We start from the raw sequence: 19,163 nt of genomic DNA on the forward strand, positions 1-19,163 counted from the left end.
AAGGCAGTAGGAGGAGTTGAGCCTTTAGTTTAGACCAATATATATTTCACATTAAAACAATCCCTAAATGTATTACACAAGTCGTCCAGGTGAGGGCGCTGTTGGCTTCAACGTTATCTCACAAAGCAATACTGAACATTTTCCATATTGTGACCGATATATTATTACATTGCATTTAGCTGACGCTTTTATCCGAAGCGACTTACAAGTGCATTCGACCAAGAAGATACGAACTTGAAGAAAACAGAATCATATAAGTACATTAGGTTTCATAGAGCCAAAACATTTTATATATATATATATACAGTCGGGCAAAAAAGCATTTATTTAGTCAGCCACCAATTGTGCAAATTCTCCCACTTAAAAAGATGAGAGGCTGTCATTTTCATCCTAGGTACACAGGATATATATATATATATATATATTTATAAAACGGACAAGTCAAATTAAGCAATCTGGTTCTTAGCCGTGATATACTGAGCGTATACCACGGGTAGAATTGTAAATTACTTTTCACAACAAGTCAGTATCCCTCCGCGTCTGAGAAAAACAGTATACCGTTGGGCTGAAAAGCAAACCGCTTCGCGTCGGGCCGAACCACGCCCCTTAGCTGTCATATAATGAGCATATACCACGGCCTGTCGTGAGCTATTGCTTAAATATATATATATCCTGTTGTTAGTCACTTCCTGTGACTCATGATGGTTTTACACTTCCTGTCCAGTTTGTGGGCTAAGAGCAGTATCAGATTTTATAAAGAATAAATGAAAAATCTCTACAAAAGACAAATACACTACAAAAACAGAAACTTATTGATAAAGGTAATATACGTCAAAATGGCTTCAAATGTATTCAGTATTGTGTGAACATGTTTTAATTGGGGGATGGAGCTGTGGGCGCCTGATAAGCTAACATCCCCCACTTTCATCACGTACAGCGCCTATGTCAAAAATCGGCCCTGCCAGTAAATACAGTGGCAATTAGTATATAGGGGAAACACGGGAGACTGAAACCTCAACATGACACATGGTTGTTTTTCACAACACACCTTTTCTAACCCAGTAATTGATTTAATAACTTCATCAGCAGATATTTTTGTAAGCTTTAAGATGGAGACATTTCAAGCCATAGCTTTCCCTCCGATATTCAAATGTTAACCCTTCTTTGTCTCTATTTTAAATGTCATTTTGAGGTTACATGATAATTTATTTATAATTTCCAAGGACTCTTATCCCTCTCAATGGTAGCCAACATATGTTAACTTGATACCCCCTAATTAAAAATGTGTTCCTCTCTTGATGCTGGATTGATGATGAATTAAAAAGGTGAAACCGTAGAAGAAATATTATAAAAATATAACATTTTCCTTTAATCTTTATCACCAAATTGTACTACTTTTTGTTTTTGCTGGAATAAAGTTCATTTATAAGATAAGACATTTTCAAAGTGCTATTCAATGAATGTAACGTAATAGATCAACTGTCTGTTAAGGATTGTTCTGGAAACATTACGGCTTGTTATACATGGATGACAGAACAGCTAAGGAAGGGATTATTTTCTTCTTTGTAATTTAAATGAAACACTCAGAAATACAAATATCTACCTTTTGTAATATATCGTAATACTTTGCAGCACAGGGGAAATGGTACATTGGACTACTGTGAATGGGTAAAAAAATGACTTCCTGTTCAGGCTGTTGGAAAAAAACAAAAGTGTGAAAGTCACATCGAGCGGGGAGTTAACGGTACCTCTCGGCCTTTCTTAGAAACATGATTTGATATTGAGTTTGACCAAGTGCATTTCAAAGATTGTGTGAAAAGCAAAAGTGCACACGGCATTCATTTGAGTCAAGTAAATATGGAAAATTCTCTGTATTGCTTTGCGTGAAGCCAACAGCGTCCTCTGTTGCTGCCATCAAAAAGAAACCATTTTATTATCTGAGGACGGTTTGAATGTTTTAAAACAGTCAAACTTCTGCACCAAGTTGTTTCAGACCTAAGGCCACAGTATAGATTACAAATATTCATCTCGCCCTACGTGCAAAACGACCACTCTTATCAGAGCAGGGTCGAAGGGACAACATTTATGTCAGTAGTTCAAACTAAATGAAGTCCTTTTACACATTTCGAAACCCCCTCACAATGCACATGACTTTCATTTTGATGTGCACGTGACTTAAGAGACGCTTTTGAAACCTCACACTCTGACTGATGCAGCTTCCTGTCCTGTGGTTTGTCGTTTGCATCCCACTACGTTGAAATAGAATCACATCTGCAGGTTTGATTGTTGACAGCATTTATTTACTGAGCAGCACCGCTTCAATCTCAGTTAAAAAGACATGTGCTTAATTAAATGATGTGTGCAAAGAATAGGAAGGAATCTCTTATTGATTAACAATGAAAGTGAATTAAGTTGTTTGGAATAAAGTAAGGTCTTTTGAGATTATTAACATTTGTAAAAATCAGACTTTTGTGAGTGAAATAAATCCGATATGTTTGGCTAACTCTTGCTGCTGCCGCTCTGTGTTCTGTCGGTGATGTTTGTCAGCCCTCAGACAGGAGTGGAAAGGAAACTGAATTAGGGCAGACGGCTCAGAGCTGCACACGCCTTGATACTAATGTTAGCTTTTCATAGTTGCACTGGCTTTTTACAGAAGTTTATTTAAAGATACTGTTGGTTTAGTAATTTTTTAGAAGAGGTTTTCGCAATTCTGACTGGGGTCCTCTTTTTTAGCATTTACTTTAAAAATGTTGCAGCGCTGTGTCCCCCAAAACAGACAGTCCTTTGCCAGGGAAAGTGTATTTTCAAAGTACACATTGTAATTATTATTTTGACTGTAGTCACAGAACCAAATAACTTCTGCAATCCCGTCTTTGTACCGATGTTCTGTAAATGATGTCTGTATTGAAATATAGTTCATGTTTAAATGGATATCCGGACACATCAATGTCTGTTCTCGGTGTATTCAGCAAATTAGCTTCCTGACAGCAAAGTACTTCATTCAACATCATAAAACATTTAGCTAAAAACCAACATTCGAAAATCAATACATATAAAACAAATGTATATTGTTACGCAATATACACGTCATCATGTCGCACGCTTCGAAAAGGAAAATCTTTGGCTTTGGAAAGAACATGTTATTCTTCAGCTTTGTTTGATTTGTTCAATTTACTTAAAATAGAAGAGTGAAAAGGTTTGTCTCGAGATGCTTCTAGAAGATATGGTCTGGTCCACGGTTCAACCTGCAGAACAAGACGAGAGGACAGAACAAGGCATCAGTTTGCATTCAAAGTGTCAACAATAAAATGTATTTTATTTCACTATATCCAGTAGAGAAGTATGATACCATGTCTGCAAAGTAAGGACGATTCATCCTCAGGGGAACATGAACACCTGGACTATATTTCAATGCAATCCATTCAATATTTGATATTTCAGTCTGCCCAAACTGGTGGACAGACCAGAGTCTTTAAATGGCCACACTGGTTTTATAGCAGTGTATTTTACTACTGCAATCTTTTAAATAAATAGCTTTTTTAGAGCCGACAGAACTGTATTCATGAGCCGAGGTACTCGATTACAATGCCAAAACAACTACCTGAAGTAGAACGGGAATCTGTTTTGGTTTCAAGACCCCGGTTCACGGAGGATGCCAAAAAAGTCCTAGAATAACAAGGTAAACTAACTAATGTGGATTTAAAAAGAGGAATAGTTTCGGTGAAAACTAAAAGGTACCGTGGGGTCAGATTATAATTTTCCAAAGAGGGGTTCGTTTAGCATGAAACACTTGAAATAACTGAAGGATAAGTTCAAAAAGAAAGTAGAAAGAAAGTGAGGTCAAAGAAAACTATTTCTGCTAAAAAGTTAGCAATGACTGAGAGTCAGAGCTGAACATTTCAGATGTGTGTATCTCACACGGCACTGTCACTTTAATTCATGTATCTTTGTTATTCATGTTTTATTATCTTTGCTTTTAAAGGAGTGCCATTTTATAATATGTTTCTTAATGTCTTTCATTTTTGTAAAGCACTTTGAATTGCCTTGTGTTGAAAGGTGCTGGATACATGAACTTGCCTTGCCTTGCGTTGCCTTGCCTAAAGTACAACGTAAAGAGGCCATTTCTACCTGTGACATTGATCCAGATGAACAGTCCCATTGCCGTCGGTCCCTCCTCACATTCAGCCTGGCACTGAAACTGACCGGCGTCCTCTGGAGACACGTTGAGGATCTCCGTCACCACCTGTCTGCGTCTCATGTTGTCTTCAGAGAACGTCTCGTTCACCGTGGTGAAGAACCTTCTGGGGTCCGTCAGCTCGACGCTTTGCTTCCCGACATCAACCCAGACAACATGCAGCAGACTGCATTGCTCAAAGTTATAGACGGCATCGCAGGAGAGCTGGACAGAGGATCCTCTGGCTGTGGTGATGATGCGCCTTTCATATAGGACCTCCACGGGAACTACAGCAGGAAACAAAATGAAAAACTGTTATTCCACCTTCTTCAGTCTTCAATGGGCCCTATTATGCTTGTTCTGGGTTTCTCTTCTCCTTTGTTTTCTATAGTGACATCACTATGTAACACGTTTGCTTCTATTGGTTTGCGTTTCAACACATTGTACGTGATAGGGTAAGGGGGCGGGACATCTCCAAGCAGTTGACCAATCACAACAGAGCCGGCCAGCTAACCAATCAGAGCAGACTGGGCTCTGGTTTCAGACAGAGGGTGAAAAGAGGTGCTGCAGCACAGGCAGTACGAGAACAATAAAGATCTTTTTGAACTTTAAAGCATGGAGACATTACATACTGATATACACCTGGACATCAGCAGGAGAGGACTCTTTAAAGTAGAGACATTACATACTGATATACACCTGAACATCAGCAGGAGAGGACTCTTTAAAGTAGAGACATTACATACTGATATACACCTGGACATCAGCAGGAGAGGACTCTTTAAAGTAGAGACATTACATACTGATATACACCTGAACATCAGCAGGAGAGGACTCTTTAAAGTAGAGACACTACATACTGATATACACCTGAACATCAGCTGGAGAGGACTCTTTAAAGTAGAGACACTACATACTGATATACACCTGAACATCAGCTGGAGAGGACTCTTTAAAGTAGAGACACTACATACTGATATACACCTGAACATCAGCAGGAGAGGACTCTTTAAAGTAGAGACACTACATACTGATATACACCTGAACATCAGCTGGAGAGGACTCTTTAAAGTAGAGACACTACATACTGATATACACCTGAACATCAGCAGGAGAGGACTCTTTAAAGTAGAGACACTTCATACTGATATACATCTGAACATCAGCAGGAGAGGACTCTTTAAAGTAGAGACACTACATACTGATATACACCTGAACATCAGCAGGAGAGGACTCTTTAAAGTAGAGACACTACATACTGATATACACCTGAACATCAGCAGGAGAGGACTCTTTAAAGTAGAGACACTACACGCTGATATACACCTGAACATCAGCAGGAGAGGACTCTTTAAAGTAGAGACACTACATACTGATATACACCTGAACATCAGCAGGAGAGGACTCTTTAAAGTAGAGACACTACATACTGATATACACCTGAACATCAGCAGGAGAGGACTCTTTAAAGTAGAGACACTACATACTGATATACACCTGAACATCAGCAGGAGAGGACTCTTTAAAGTAGAGACACTACATACTGATATACACCTGAACATCAGCAGGAGAGGACTCTTTAAAGTAGAGACACTACATACTGATATACACCTGAACATCAGCAGGAGAGGACTCTTTAAAGTAGAGACACTACATAGTGATATACACCTGAACATCAGCAGGAGAGGACTCTTTAAAGTAGAGACACTACATACTGATATACACCTGAACATAGCTTAAAGGGGCCCTCTTATTTGTTTACTTCAGTTACATAGTGGCATCACTGTGTAAAAACGTTCAAACACATTATACGTGATCTCTAAACTGTTGACCAATCACAGCAGAGCCTTCCAGCTAACAAATCAGAGCAGACTGGGCTCTGGATTTTTTTCTTGGCTAGAACCTAAAAACATCAGCGTTGTTGTGTTGTCAATTTCCCTCGCTCGCTCATAGTAACAAATGTCAGCCTTAATGATAAAGTGCCATTTCAGTCAGATTTGCAGAGCTGCTGGTTTTAAAACTGCAAAAGGTAAAGAGTGAAACAATGCCTATAGGGCAACTTTTAATCTCTGGTAATATTCTCCGGCTGCACTCCACGACACAGCCTTATTTGCGTGAGCTGAGCTGTATTTGCAATCTCATAAGGTGGGCTGGACTGTATTATAATTGTCCTTGAGATAAACGAAGTTCTTTTTTTTGTGCTGCAGCAAATTCTCCCCGCGAGAAACGATTTTGAGCAACAAATAGATACTTCTATATTGTCGTGTAACATTTTTGATATCATATTTTATGCCCTCTCTACTTGTTTAATTCCTGTTGCCTTATTTGCCTGAGCTGAGCTGTATTTGCCTCGGGGAATTTGGCTTCTATTAACTTCCCCATACAACCAGGCGTCATTGTAAACAAGGACTGAACACGACACCACTCCTCTTGGACTCTGTAATGTAGTTCACTCTGTCCAACACTCCCTTTTTTCCCTCTCAGGAAATCTATTCAATATTCACATTTAGTATAGAGTGAAATGGCGCTGCAGCTAGACCAGGAGAAGCTCTGTTGCCCCGTTTGTCTGGTGTGTCGGGTCTCTTACTGTGAGCTCCACCTTCAGCCTCACTATGAATCTCCTGCCTTTAAAACGCACCAGCTGATCAAACCCTCCGAAAACCTGCAGGAGAAGTTTTGCTCCCGCCACGACGAGGTGATGAAGATTTTCTGCCGCACCGATCAGCAGACCATATGTATTTTGTGCTCCATGGATGACCATAAAGACCATGACACGGTCTCAGCTGCTGTAGAAAGGAAAGAGAAGAGGAGCGAAATTGGGATGAGTCTGCAGAAAATCAAGCAAAGGATCGATGACAGAGAGAAGGACGTGAAGGCGCTTCAGCAGGAGATGGTGGAAATCAATGCCTCTGCTGATGAGGCAGTGAAGAACAGCGAGATGACTTTACAACAGCTTGTCAGTCTCATTGAGAAAAAAGGCTCTGCTCTAAAGGATGAAATCAGATCCCAGCAGAAAACTGAAGTCAGCCGGGTCAAAGAGCTTCAGGAGAAGATGGAGGAGGAGATCGCTCAACTGAGGAGGAAGGACGCTGAGCTGGAGCATCTGTCACACACCGATGACCACATCCTCTTTCTACATAAATACCCGTTGCTGTCGAATCTCAGTGAATCTGACTCACCCAGATTCAAAATCCAATCCCTGAAACACTTTGAAGATGTGGAAGTAGCTGTGACAGAGGCCCGCGATAAACTACAAGACATTCTCAACGAGGAAGGGCTGAAGATCTCACTAAAAGTCAGCGAGGTAGATGTCTTACTGCCACAACCAGAGCCCAAGACCAGAGACGAATTCCTAAGATACTCCCGTCAAATCACACTGGATCCCAACACTGTTAACACGGGGCTGTCGTTATCTGAAGGGAACAGAAAAGCAACAGTTGTGAGAGAAAAGCAATCATATCCCAGTCACCGAGACAGGTTTTCCGACTGCCTTCAGGTCCTGAGTAGAGAGAGTCTGACTGGACGTTGTTACTGGGAGGTGCAGAGAAGCAGTGGAGGCGTTTCAGTGGCCGTTTCATACAAGGATATCAGCAGGACAGGGAGTGAAAGTGGATTTGGAGACAATGACAAGTCGTGGGCATTAGGATGCTTCGATACAAGTTATAACTTCAGACATAACAACATCAGAACTGTGCTCTCAGGCCCTCAGTCCTCTACGATAGGAGTTTACCTGGATCACAAGGCAGGAGAACTGTCCTTCTACAGCGTCTCTGACACGATGACTCTCCTCCACAGAGTCCAGAAAACATTCACTCAGCCGCTTCAAGCTGGACTTTGGGTTTATTGGGTTGGAGACACTGCTGAGTTGTGTGAGCTTAAGTAGACAGGAGCCATTAGCCGCTTTCACACCAAGTACTTAGCCGGTACTAGTCCCCGGTACTTAGTCCCCCCGAACTCTTTAGTCAGAAATTGTTAGTGTGACCGACACGATCCATTTCCTCCCCAGGAAAGTACCCATACCTCTCTAGCAGGGACTATCTGGGGGTGAAAAGGTTTGCGCGAACGAAGGATTAGTTCCAGATCTTTTTGGTGAGAAACCAAATCGCCGCTTTCACACCAAGTACTTTGCCGCACTTAGTTCCCAGCACTTAGTTCCCAGCACTTAGTTCCCAGCACTTAGTTCCCAGTACTTAGTTCCCAGCACTTAGTACCCAGCACTTAGTACCCCCATGGAACTAAGAGCCGATCGCGTTCACACCGGAATAAGTCCCCTGAGGAAAGATTACGCAAATCTACGGATTTACTTTCGAGTAAATCGCCAGAACGCCGACACCTCCTCATCACTCCACCGCTCCTATGTTTTTTTTTGTGTTGCCATAAGTTATTTTCTCTCCGTTGGTGCGCGGGGCTAATGCTAATAATGCTAATGCTAATAATGCTAATAATGCTAATGCCAGCAAATACAATGGCGGCTTCACAAATCTTTTCTGAGTTTTACGGGGCGTGGTTTGCAATTCGCCCAGCCATGTTGTGTTATTTGTTTAGTTTACCTTTTCTTACACTGTGTTCTTGCTGTGGGCATGCAGTGCTTTTTAGACCACATGGTAATCTCACAAGGTGGTCTTGACTGTATGATATTCTTCCTTGAGATACACCCAGTTCTTTTATGTTTTCTCGCACAAATAAACTTGTACATCATTTTTTGTGCTCTAGCAAATCGATTTTGAGCAGCAAATGGACATTTCTAAATTGTTGTGTTACATTTTTGATATCATATGTTATTCTCGTTATATGTAAAACATTTATTGAATTATTGAATGTACGAATTGGTCAGAAAGCATAAGCATGAGATGCGGCACAAAAGCTGTCTTCGGAACATGTTACGTGGATTTTACAGAAATGTCTTCAACTTAGAATCCATCGCATTTGTTGATGTGTTTATTTACATGTTTTTGGCAGAGATAGTGCACTACAAATGTAAACTACTGTAGCTTCTATTCTAGGCTGTCTGCTTCTGTGTTTCGTCTATTGAGCCCATGTCCTATTTTTATATTAACGCATAGATGTTGATGAAAAAAACACAGCACAGCAGCAGCTTGTACAAACACATACGGTTACTATAAATAAATCAAATAAAAAATATAAGGACTGGTGTGTAAAATGCTCTCTTGATAGTTGAACCATATTACTACACACTTTGAGAAATATTCCCATTATTCAAAGTTTGTTACACTATATTTAAACTTTATGGGATTGTTGTTATGCTCCCGGCTCCAAGCTTGGTCTCATTTAAGCCGGTGTTTACTTACAGACAACTCGATGTTAGCGAGCTAAACCATATTGTTTTTGTTTAAAAAAGAGAAAAAAATAACACCTGTAGAAACCGTTGTACCAAAATATGTGAACTAACCTTTTTCCTCGGCAGAAAACACACACAAAGTCATCAACAGCAGCACCGTAGGTGCTTTAAAACAAGTCATTCTCCAACAGACACACACGGGAAGGTCGATGCAAACGAGGGGCCACAGGATTAGCTGAAATGTCAGAGACAAGCTGAGTGTATCATCCGTTACTAAGTTGCGTGGTCTGCACAATGCGTCTGTGTGTCTGCACGATGTGTGTGTGTGTGTGTGTGTGTGTGTGTGTGTGTGTGTGTGTGTGTGTGTGTGTGTGTGTGTGTGTGTGTGTGTGTGTGTGTGTGTGTGTGTGTGTGTGTGTGTGTGTGTGTGTGTGTGTGTGTGTGTGTGTGTGTGTGTGTGTGTGTGTGTGTGTGTGTGTGTGTGTGTGTGTGTGTGTGTGCACGATGTGTCTCTGTGGTGTAGGTGGAGAATACGCAGCAGTGTTCCATTCCCTCTGACCACTGGAAACTTAACACCTTACTTTGATCGTTGATAGGTTTCCTTTTCGTTGTTACGTTTTTGGTGTTGCATAATATACTTCTTATATTACCGTTAATACATTTTTCTTTTTCACTGATAAGTTTATTATAATTCAAGCAGTTATCATCTATCATAGGGCATCTAAACAATTGTCAGGTGTATATCAGTATGTAGTGTCTCTACTTTAAAGAGTCCTCTCCTGCTGATGTTCAGGTGCATATCAGTATGTAGTGTCTCTACTTTAAAGAGTCCTCTCCTGCTGATGTTCAGGTGCATATCAGTATGTAGTGTCTCTACTTTAAAGAGTCCTCTCCTGCTGATGTTCAGGTGTATATCAGTATGTAGTGTCTCTACTTTAAAGAGTCCTCTCCTGCTGATGTTCAGGTGCATATCAGTATGTAGTGTCTCTACTTTAAAGAGTCCTCTCCTGCTGATGTTCAGGTGCATATCAGTATGTAGTGTCTCTACTTTAAAGAGTCCTCTCCTGCTGATGTTCAGGTGTATATCAGTATGTAGTGTCTCTACTTTAAAGAGTCCTCTCCTGCTGATGTTCAGGTGTATATCAGTATGTAGTGTCTCTACTTTAAAGAGTCCTCTCCTGCTGATGTTCAGGTGTATATCAGTATATAGTGTCTCTACTTTAAAGAGTTCTCTCCTGCTGATGTTCAGGTGTGTATCAGTATGTAGTGTCTCTACTTTAAAGAGTCCTCTCCTGCTGATGTTCAGGTGTATATCAGTATGTAGTGTCTCTACTTTAAAGAGTTCTCTCCTGCTGATGTTCAGGTGTGTATCAGTATGTAGTGTCTCTACTTTAAAGAGTCCTCTCCTGCTGATGTTCAGGTTTTTATCAGTATGTAGTGTCTCTACTTTAAAGAGTCCTCTCCTGCTGATGTTCAGGTGTGTATCAGTATGTAGTGTCTCTACTTTAAAGAGTCCTCTCCTGCTGATGTTCAGGTGTGTATCAGTATGTAGTGTCTCTACTTTAAAGAGTCCTCTCCTGCTGATGTTCAGGTGTATATCAGTATGTAGTGTCTCTACTTTAAAGAGTCCTCTCCTGCTGATGTTCAGGTGTATATCAGTATGTAGTGTCTCTACTTTAAAGAGTTCTCTCCTGCTGATGTTCAGGTGTGTATCAGTATGTAGTGTCTCTACTTTAAAGAGTCCTGTCCTGCTGATGTTCAGGTGTATATCAGTATGTAGTGTCTCTACTTTAAAGAGTCCTCTCCTGCTGATGTTCAGGTGTATATCAGTATGTAGTGTCTCTACTTTAAAGAGTCCTCTACTGCTGATGTTCAGGTGTATATCAGTATGTCGTGTCTCTACTTTAAAGAGTCCTCTCCTGCTGATGTTCAGGTGTATATCAGTATGTAGTGTCTCTACTTTAAAGAGTCCTCTACTGCTGATGTTCAGGTGTATATCAGTATGTAGTGTCTCTACTTTAAAGAGTTCTCTCCTGCTGATGTTCAGGTGTATATCAGTATGTAGTGTCTCTACTTTAAAGAGTCCTCTCCTGCTGATGTTCAGGTGTATATCAGTATGTAGTGTCTCTACTTTAAAGAGTCCTCTCCTGCTGATGTCCAGGTGTATATCAGTATGTAGTGTCTCTACTTTAAAGAGTCCTCTCCTGCTGATGTCCAGGTGTATATCAGTATGTAGTGTCTCTACTTTAAAGAGTCCTCTCCTGCTGATGTTCAGGTGTATATCAGTATGTAGTGTCTCTACTTTAAAGAGTCCTCTCCTGCTGATGTTCAGGTGTATATCAGTATGTAGTGTCTCTACTTTAAAGAGTCCTCTCCTGCTGATGTCCAGGTGTATATCAGTATGTAGTGTCTCTACTTTAAAGAGTCCTCTCCTGCTGATGTCCAGGTGTATATCAGTATGTAGTGTCTCTACTTTAAAGAGTCCTCTCCTGCTGATGTCCAGGTGTATATCAGTATGTAGTGTGTAGTGCTTGGAGATTTCACGTAGAATGTGTTGGAGCGCTAGCCAATAAGAGTGTGAGTGAGAAACTCCCTCTGGAGGGAACACAGGGATTTTAGCCATTGAAGACCATTTACATGCACTAAAACCTATATAGCACAATACAGGAGATGGAAAATCACCTGAAAAGCAGAATAGGGCCCCTTTAACAGTGTTTACTGTGTGTTTGTAAGAGCAGCGTTACCTTTTCTTAAGTTGCTTTGAACTCTTCACCCGAAATGCAGTCTTATTTAATAAATGTTGGAACTTGTCTTTAAAATCAGGAGAGACTTCGTTTTTTGTTTAGAGAACATGCACCGTATGATATAAATGTTAATAGTCTTTGGGGATTAGACCTCGATCCTGATATCGTATGTATCTTAGGGGGGAAGTGCAGCCGTGAGTATAAAGGACCCCCCAAGTGGAGTGCATTAATGTATACCCCGTCTTCCTGCTTGAACTTGCGCTGAGCTTCGTATACTGTGCATATGTGTGGAACATGCATTGTTATGCTATGTACATTTGATCCCCTTTGTATTGCTGATCATTTTTGTAACTTCTTAGAAGTAATTTTAAAGGTATGGGCATCACGCTGCGTTATTTATTAGTAAGTACGGAAGTGATAGGATGCTCTTCCTTTGTAAAAGGGAATTGTATTTACCCATGGTTTCACCCTGTGTGTGTACAGTACATGCAGCCAAAGTGACAGCCAACATCCCAGAGTGAAGACATCAATGTGTTCGCTGGGTGCAAACAGCTCCCCCTTGTGGAGAATCTCCAGCTAAATGTGAAAAAGTTGTAAGTCAGTTTTAGGGCCTGGACTCTAGATGTTATTGTATACCACTGGTTTAGTCTTTTGATTCTCAACTAAGTCGAGCATTAACACCTTATTTGGTTATCTGTGGATGGTGACACCATTGTTTGTGTGGCATTGCATCATTATCAGATGGAATCTCATGTTCCGATTAACCCAGCTTCCCCAAATGTCTTTCTTTTTGGTGTCTATATACGCTGGGATCCGGAGTCATGGATGATCCTGCGGTCCTGTGTCCTGGATCACGAGCCCTGGATCGCGAGTCGTGGCTGTGGTCCTGGATCATCGGTCCTGGATGGATATCCTCGTGGATTCATCTTCCTATTATACACACATGCATTTCCAAACATTTGGACTACCTATGTTGCAAATGTATTATCTTTTCAATTTACACACGGCATCTATTGCACGTCTGTCCGTCCTGGGAGAGGGATCCCTGCTCTGTTGCTCTCCCTGAGGTTTCTCCCATTTTTCCTTTTAAACTGTGGGTTTTCTCTGGAAGTGTTTCCTTGTACGATGTGAGGGTCTAAGGACAGAGGGTCTAAGGACAGAGGGTGTCGTATTGTCATACTGATATTCTGTACACACTGTGAAGACCACTGAGACAAATGTAACATTTGTGATATTGGGCTATATAAATAAACATTGATTGATTGAATAAATAAGGATGTATGAATTCATACCTACACACTAGGGCTGAACGATTTGAAATCGAAATCGCGATTCGAGATGATGCGATTATCAAATCGCAAAGCCTGCGATTTTTTTAACTTTTTTTTTTGTTCTTCTTGTGTGTCAGTCATCCACACCAATCAGAAGTGCTGTGCTCCACATGTACCAGCCATTGTTAATCAATCAGAAGTGGCCCATGATAGAAGGTGATAGACAGATCCAATCACCTGCCAAGTGCTTTTGAAAGTGCCTGCCCTTTCCAAACGGCTTCCAATGGAGCTTTCCTAGATAGTTTGGTGAAACAAACCATCTGAGTCAGGTTAGTAAGGCTCCATCACATGTTCTACATCTAAAAGGGTGAATCTTTAACTGAAGCTTGACTTTAAAGCAACCCAACGGAAGTTTCATGTAAGTTTAGTTCTTTCACTCGTAGCTCGGGCTGCGGGGTGCTAGAGACGGGAGCACGTTGATACGACCTTCCTAGCCGGAGTTATGGCCGCATTTTACAATAAACTTCCATTCGGTCGCTTAAAAATAAATATCGCAATTCGAATCGCAATATTTGTCAGAAAAATCGCAAATAGATTGACAGTGGTCCATTTAGCCGTTGGTTGGAGACTGTTACTGTAATAAATAAGAAAAATGGAGACAGGAGAGTATGTCAACTCACCAGCTAATGAAAGGACGAATGGAGAGGAACAAAGAGAACCACGTACGGTCAGAATACGAAAAGAATACGAAAAGTAATTTGAAGTTTTTTGTTTTATCTGATCATTTTATTGTTTCGTCTTTGGAGGCAGCTAATAGTAAATCTTCTAAAAGGCTTGTTTACTGTTGAAAGTCCCTCGTTTCATGTTGGTGTGGACATTATTAACAACTTTATCTTCTAACTAGTCTAGATGAATGTAAATCTTCAAATTTAAAATGGTAGCTTCTATTTACGGTAAAAGTAAACAAGTTCATCAGTGACATCAATGTCATAGAAAACTTCGGAACAGAAAAGCAAGATTTAAAATGATTAGGGCTTTCGAAGGTTAACTTAAAACAAAAGTAGTGCTTATCATCCTGTGTCCTGTGTGTGAAATGAATGTTTAGGGAAATGAAAGCGCTTGTCAGGGTGAAAAAATGTCCAGGGCGTTTCAATTTAAGCAAGAGAACTTACAAGAAACGGGAGGATGCTTTTAAAAAATGGCAAATTACGGTAAAAGTAAACAAGTTCATCAGTGACATCAATGTCATAGAAAACTTGAAAAAAAAACACTTCCTCTTTTGTCAACCCCAAAAACATCAAGATAGTGTAATTTATTCCGCCATTATTAGTCATCTCTCTTTTCATGGTTAAGTTGGTTATTGTACATAAACAGATATGATTATACATATATGTCAATTATATACGGTATATAATAAACATTTAAGTAGAAAACCAAAAGGGCTTGAAATGCAATAGTTAAACAAATGGAACTAACTCTAAAAAATGCATAAGTATAACTGGTAATAACATTTCCTTATGTTGATATATATGTATGTGTGTTGGTATAATTAAAGTGCTATGTTGGTTTTTAACCTGTAGGAGCGTCAAAAACCTACATTTTGGTGGCAGTCAGTTTCAGCCTGCTGTGCATCGTACAGTCTGTCTGCAAAATGGTGAGTATCAGCCCCCACTTTTCACATTAACACACACGCACACACACACACACACACACACACACACACACACACACACACACACACACACACACACACACACACACACACACACACACACACACACACACACACACACACACACACACACACACACACACACGCGCACACACACACACACACACAGCTGAAACATTTCAAAGATTTCAGGGAGTGGATCTTCTGTAGAGGTAATAAAATAACGAATTTGAAGTTGTAAATAAAATGAACTTGGATATGTTTTAAAAGATTGTGTGTAAAGAAACCACTGAGTGCAACCAACAGTTGATGTTATCTATTTTTTTAACTGTCTGCAATTAGATTTTGTCCCAAAACACTTAACTCTGATTCCCTTTCTAGCAGAGTGTTGTATCCAGTCACACAACATTTCAACAAACAATTTCACCAAGGTGTGTGCCGGTGACATCGAAGCCCTGATTTTGGAGAGAAACCAACTGGTTCAAGAGAGAAATCAACTGGTTAGAGAGAAACCAACTGGTTCAAGAGAGAATCAACTGGTTAGAGAGAACGAGCAACTGGTTCAAGAGAGAGACGGACTGGTTCAAGAGAGAGACGGACTGGTTCAAGAGAGATACAAACTGGTTCAAGAGAGAGATGGACTGGTTCAACAGAGGGACAGACTGGTTCAAGAGAGGGACGGACTGGTTCAACAGAGAGACGGACTGGTTCAACAGAGTGACAGACTGGTTCAAGATTCTAAGCAACTGGTTCAAGACAAAAAGCTTCTGGGTCAAGAAAGAGACCAACTGGTTAGAGATAACAAGCAACTGGTTCAAGAGAAAATAAACTGGTTCAACAGAAAGACGGACTGGTTCAACAGAAAGACCAACTGGTTCAACAGAAAGACCAACTGGTTCAACAGAAAGACCAACTGGTTCAAGAGAGGGATGGACTGACTCAAGAGAGAGAGACGGACTGACTCAAGAGAGAGACGGACTGACTCAAGAGAGAGACGGACTGGTTCAAGAGAAAGATGGACTGGTTCAAGAGAAAAACAAACTGGTTCAACAGAAAGACCAACTGGTTCAACAGAAAGACCAACTGGTTCAAGAGAGGGATGGACTGACTCAAGAGAGAGAGACGGACTGGTTCAAGAGAGAGATGGACTGACTCAACAGAGGGACAGACTGGTTCAAGAGAGAGACGGACTGGTTCAAGAGAAAGATGGACTGGTTCAAGAGAAAGATGGACTGGTTCAAGAGAAAAACAAACTGGTTCAACAGAAAGACCAACTGGTTCAACAGAAAGACAAACTGGTTCAAGAGAGAGACGGACTGACTAAAGAGAGAGACGGACTGGTTCAAGAGAAAGACCGACTGGTTCAAGAGAAAGATGGACTGGTTCAAGAGAAAGACCGACTGGTTCAAGAGAAAGATGGACTGACTCAAGAGAGAGACGGACTGGTTCAAGGGAAAGATGGACTGGTTCAAGGGAAAGATGGACTGGTTCAAGAGAGAGATGGACTGGTTCAAGGCAAAGATGGACTGGTTCAAGAGAGAGATGGACTGGTTCAAGGGAAAGATGGACTGGTTCAAGAGAGAGATGGACTGACTCAAGAGAGAGACGGACTGGTTCAAGAGAAAGACCGACTGGTTCAAGAGAGAGATGGACTGGTTCAAGGGAAAGATGGACTGGTTCAAGAGAGAGATGGACTGGTTCAAGAGAAAGACGGACTGGTTCAAGAGAGAGATGGACTGGTTCAAGGGAAAGATGGACTGGTTCAAGAGAGAGATGGACTGGTTCAAGGGAAAGACGGACTGGTTCAAGAGAGAGATGGACTGGTTCAAGGGAAAGATGGACTGGTTCAAGAGAAAGACTGACTGGTTCAAGGGAAAGATGGACTGGTTCAAGAGAGAGATGGACTGGTTCAAGGGAAAGATGGACTGGTTCAAGAGAGAGATGGACTGACTCAAGAGAGAGACGGACTGGTTCAAGAGAAAGACCGACTGGTTCAAGAGAGAGATGGACTGGTTCAAGAGAGAGATGGACTGGTTCAAGAGAAAGATGGACTGGTTCAAGAGAGAGATGGACTGGTTCAAGGGAAAGATGGACTGGTTCAAGAGAAAGACAAACTGGTTCAAGAGAAAGATGGACTGGTTCAAGAGAAAGATGGACGGACTCAAGAGAAAGACAAACTGGTTCAAGAGAAAGATCAGATAGTTCAGATGGTTAGCGAACAACAAAATCAGATAAATCATCTTCAATCAGGTGCGTGAGTTTCTTCTTTTTGAAACTATGTATTATTTATAAAATGTATGGTTGGCAATGTCAGACTCAGACTGATGGAACATTTTGTCAGACGATGTGTTTCTCTGACTCTCCTGTAGCACCGCCAGCTGGTTTAAGTTTTCACTTATCGTGGCAAATGTATCTTAACATCTTCCTAATCCATCTTCCAACATTTTAATTGGACATTTTTCCAGAGGAAGACTTTGAATGACTTTTGTGATCATCTGACTTTCACCTAGTGCCATCATCAAATCCTGTCCTTCTTCCCTGTGGTCTCCTACTTTGTCCTCTGTTGTCCTGTTTTTTTTTTACCACATTTCTGAACTGTTCCTCTCAAACTGCTCTGCCTCGTCTTGTCATCCGTCTTCTTATGCCTTGTTTTCTGCCCCATCTTGTCCTTCTTTGACTTGTCTCGCCCGTCACATCTTTTCCTGATGTGTCCTGTCCTGTGTTTGGTCCTGAGCAGAACAGAACATCCCATGTTGTCCCAGTGGATGGCGGAGACACAAGTCCACCTGTTACCAGCTTTCTTCTAGCGAGAATACCTGGCAGCACGCGAAAGAAGACTGTGAGATTAAAGGATCTCATCTGGTGGTTTTGAATAATGAAGCAGAAGAGGTATTTGTTATATTTCTTATATAAATCCTGATATTATCCTGCAGCCAATTCCTTTATGGTTAGCCTCACCAACCAAAGTTGATCAAGTATTTTAAATTCACTTCCTTCCTAACAGAAAGTTGTCCGTGGATTTGGAGGTGATGTCACACTGTGGATGGGCCTGAGAGGTAACCTGAATAGGCAAACCAACGACTGGGAGCTGAAGTTGGTGGATTCAAGCTCCCTGTAAGGCTTTTTACTTATTTATGAATTTAAAACATGATCCTGTTTTTAAAGTTAAGATCTGTTTTGGCAGACTGACATTGACATAATACCTGGTTAACTGGGATTACACATTGGCATATAGTTACTTACTTGTATTTAAACAAAAATCAACCCATAACTGCCATGTACTTTTCCACCGTAAACAAATCCACTAAAATGGAATTTTGTCTTTTTCTGTAGAAACTGGAATGTCCAGAGACGGGATGATGGGAGGAATTGTTTTTGTGCATATGTTGACTTTGGCTTGTCGTGTTTGAAGAACTGGTTCAGGGGCGCCTGTCAAGAACATCACTATTGGATGTGTGAGATGCACCCTGGCTCTGTGGCGTGAATAAGACTCAACCCAATGAAAACATCTGCAATCAGTCTGTCTCTCAATCACAAACATAGACAAGTATATTTAACATACATATCTTTTATCTTTTATACATTGTAATTGATGGTTTTCTACACTTATATTATAGACGCCATTTTATGACCACTGTATGCTTTTTATCATTTTAAAATAAACAAAATATCCCTAAATACCCTTAGGTGGATGTTTTATTATAGGGGGGACACAGGAAATGAAAACACTGACATTAAGGCCAAAACTAGAAGACCTTTATTTTAAAGGAGAAGGTCAGATAATAACGCTGTTAGACTTCAAATACATCACAGGGGGAGTCTCTTTGTCGTCAACAAATTAAGATACAAGGTCAATGGAAAGGGAAGAATTCCACAAATGAACCAGCAGTAAAGAGGAACAGAAAAGCAAGATTTAAAATGATTAGGGCTTTCGAAGGTTAACTTAGAACAAATGTAGTGCTTATCATCCTGTGTCCTGTGTGTGAAATGAATGTTAGGGAAA

At 40.8% G+C, this 19,163-nt stretch overlaps 2 protein-coding genes across 2 annotated transcripts; one reads left to right on the top strand and one right to left on the bottom strand.

Moving 5' to 3' along the window:
• Positions 1-1,343: 1,343 nt before the first annotated feature.
• On the bottom strand, positions 1,344-9,778 carry LOC139435373 (uncharacterized). The gene is made up of 3 exons (XM_071206004.1): positions 9,585-9,778; positions 4,129-4,461; positions 1,344-3,245 (listed from the first exon to the last, which is right to left on the bottom strand). The coding sequence occupies exons 1-3, from the start codon at positions 9,652-9,654 to the stop codon at positions 3,241-3,243; spliced, it is 408 nt and encodes a 135-aa protein (XP_071062105.1). The 5' UTR covers positions 9,655-9,778; the 3' UTR covers positions 1,344-3,240.
• Positions 6,696-8,316, top strand: LOC117460327 (tripartite motif-containing protein 16-like). Its single transcript, XM_034101679.2, has one exon. It carries the CDS (start codon positions 6,696-6,698, stop codon positions 8,055-8,057), a length of 1,362 nt encoding a protein of 453 aa, XP_033957570.1. The 3' UTR covers positions 8,058-8,316.
• Positions 9,779-19,163: the final 9,385 nt, after the last annotated feature.

The sequence above is a fragment of the Pseudochaenichthys georgianus genome, chromosome 16 (assembly GCF_902827115.2).
Source record: "Pseudochaenichthys georgianus chromosome 16, fPseGeo1.2, whole genome shotgun sequence".
NCBI lineage: Eukaryota > Metazoa > Chordata > Actinopteri > Perciformes > Channichthyidae > Pseudochaenichthys > Pseudochaenichthys georgianus.

Bases quoted from the DNA above. Each gene is read 5' to 3' on its own strand.
- LOC117460327 (XM_034101679.2), top strand. From the start codon at position 6,696: ATGGCGCTGCAGCTAGACCAGGAGAAGCTCTGTTGCCCCGTTTGTCTG.
- LOC139435373 (XM_071206004.1), bottom strand. From the start codon at position 9,654: ATGACTTGTTTTAAAGCACCTACGGTGCTGCTGTTGATGACTTTGTGT. The intron at 4,462-9,584 runs GTTAGTTCACAT...TTCCTGCTGTAG, and splicing joins GTTTTCTGCCGAGGAAAAAG to TTCCCGTGGAGGTCCTATAT.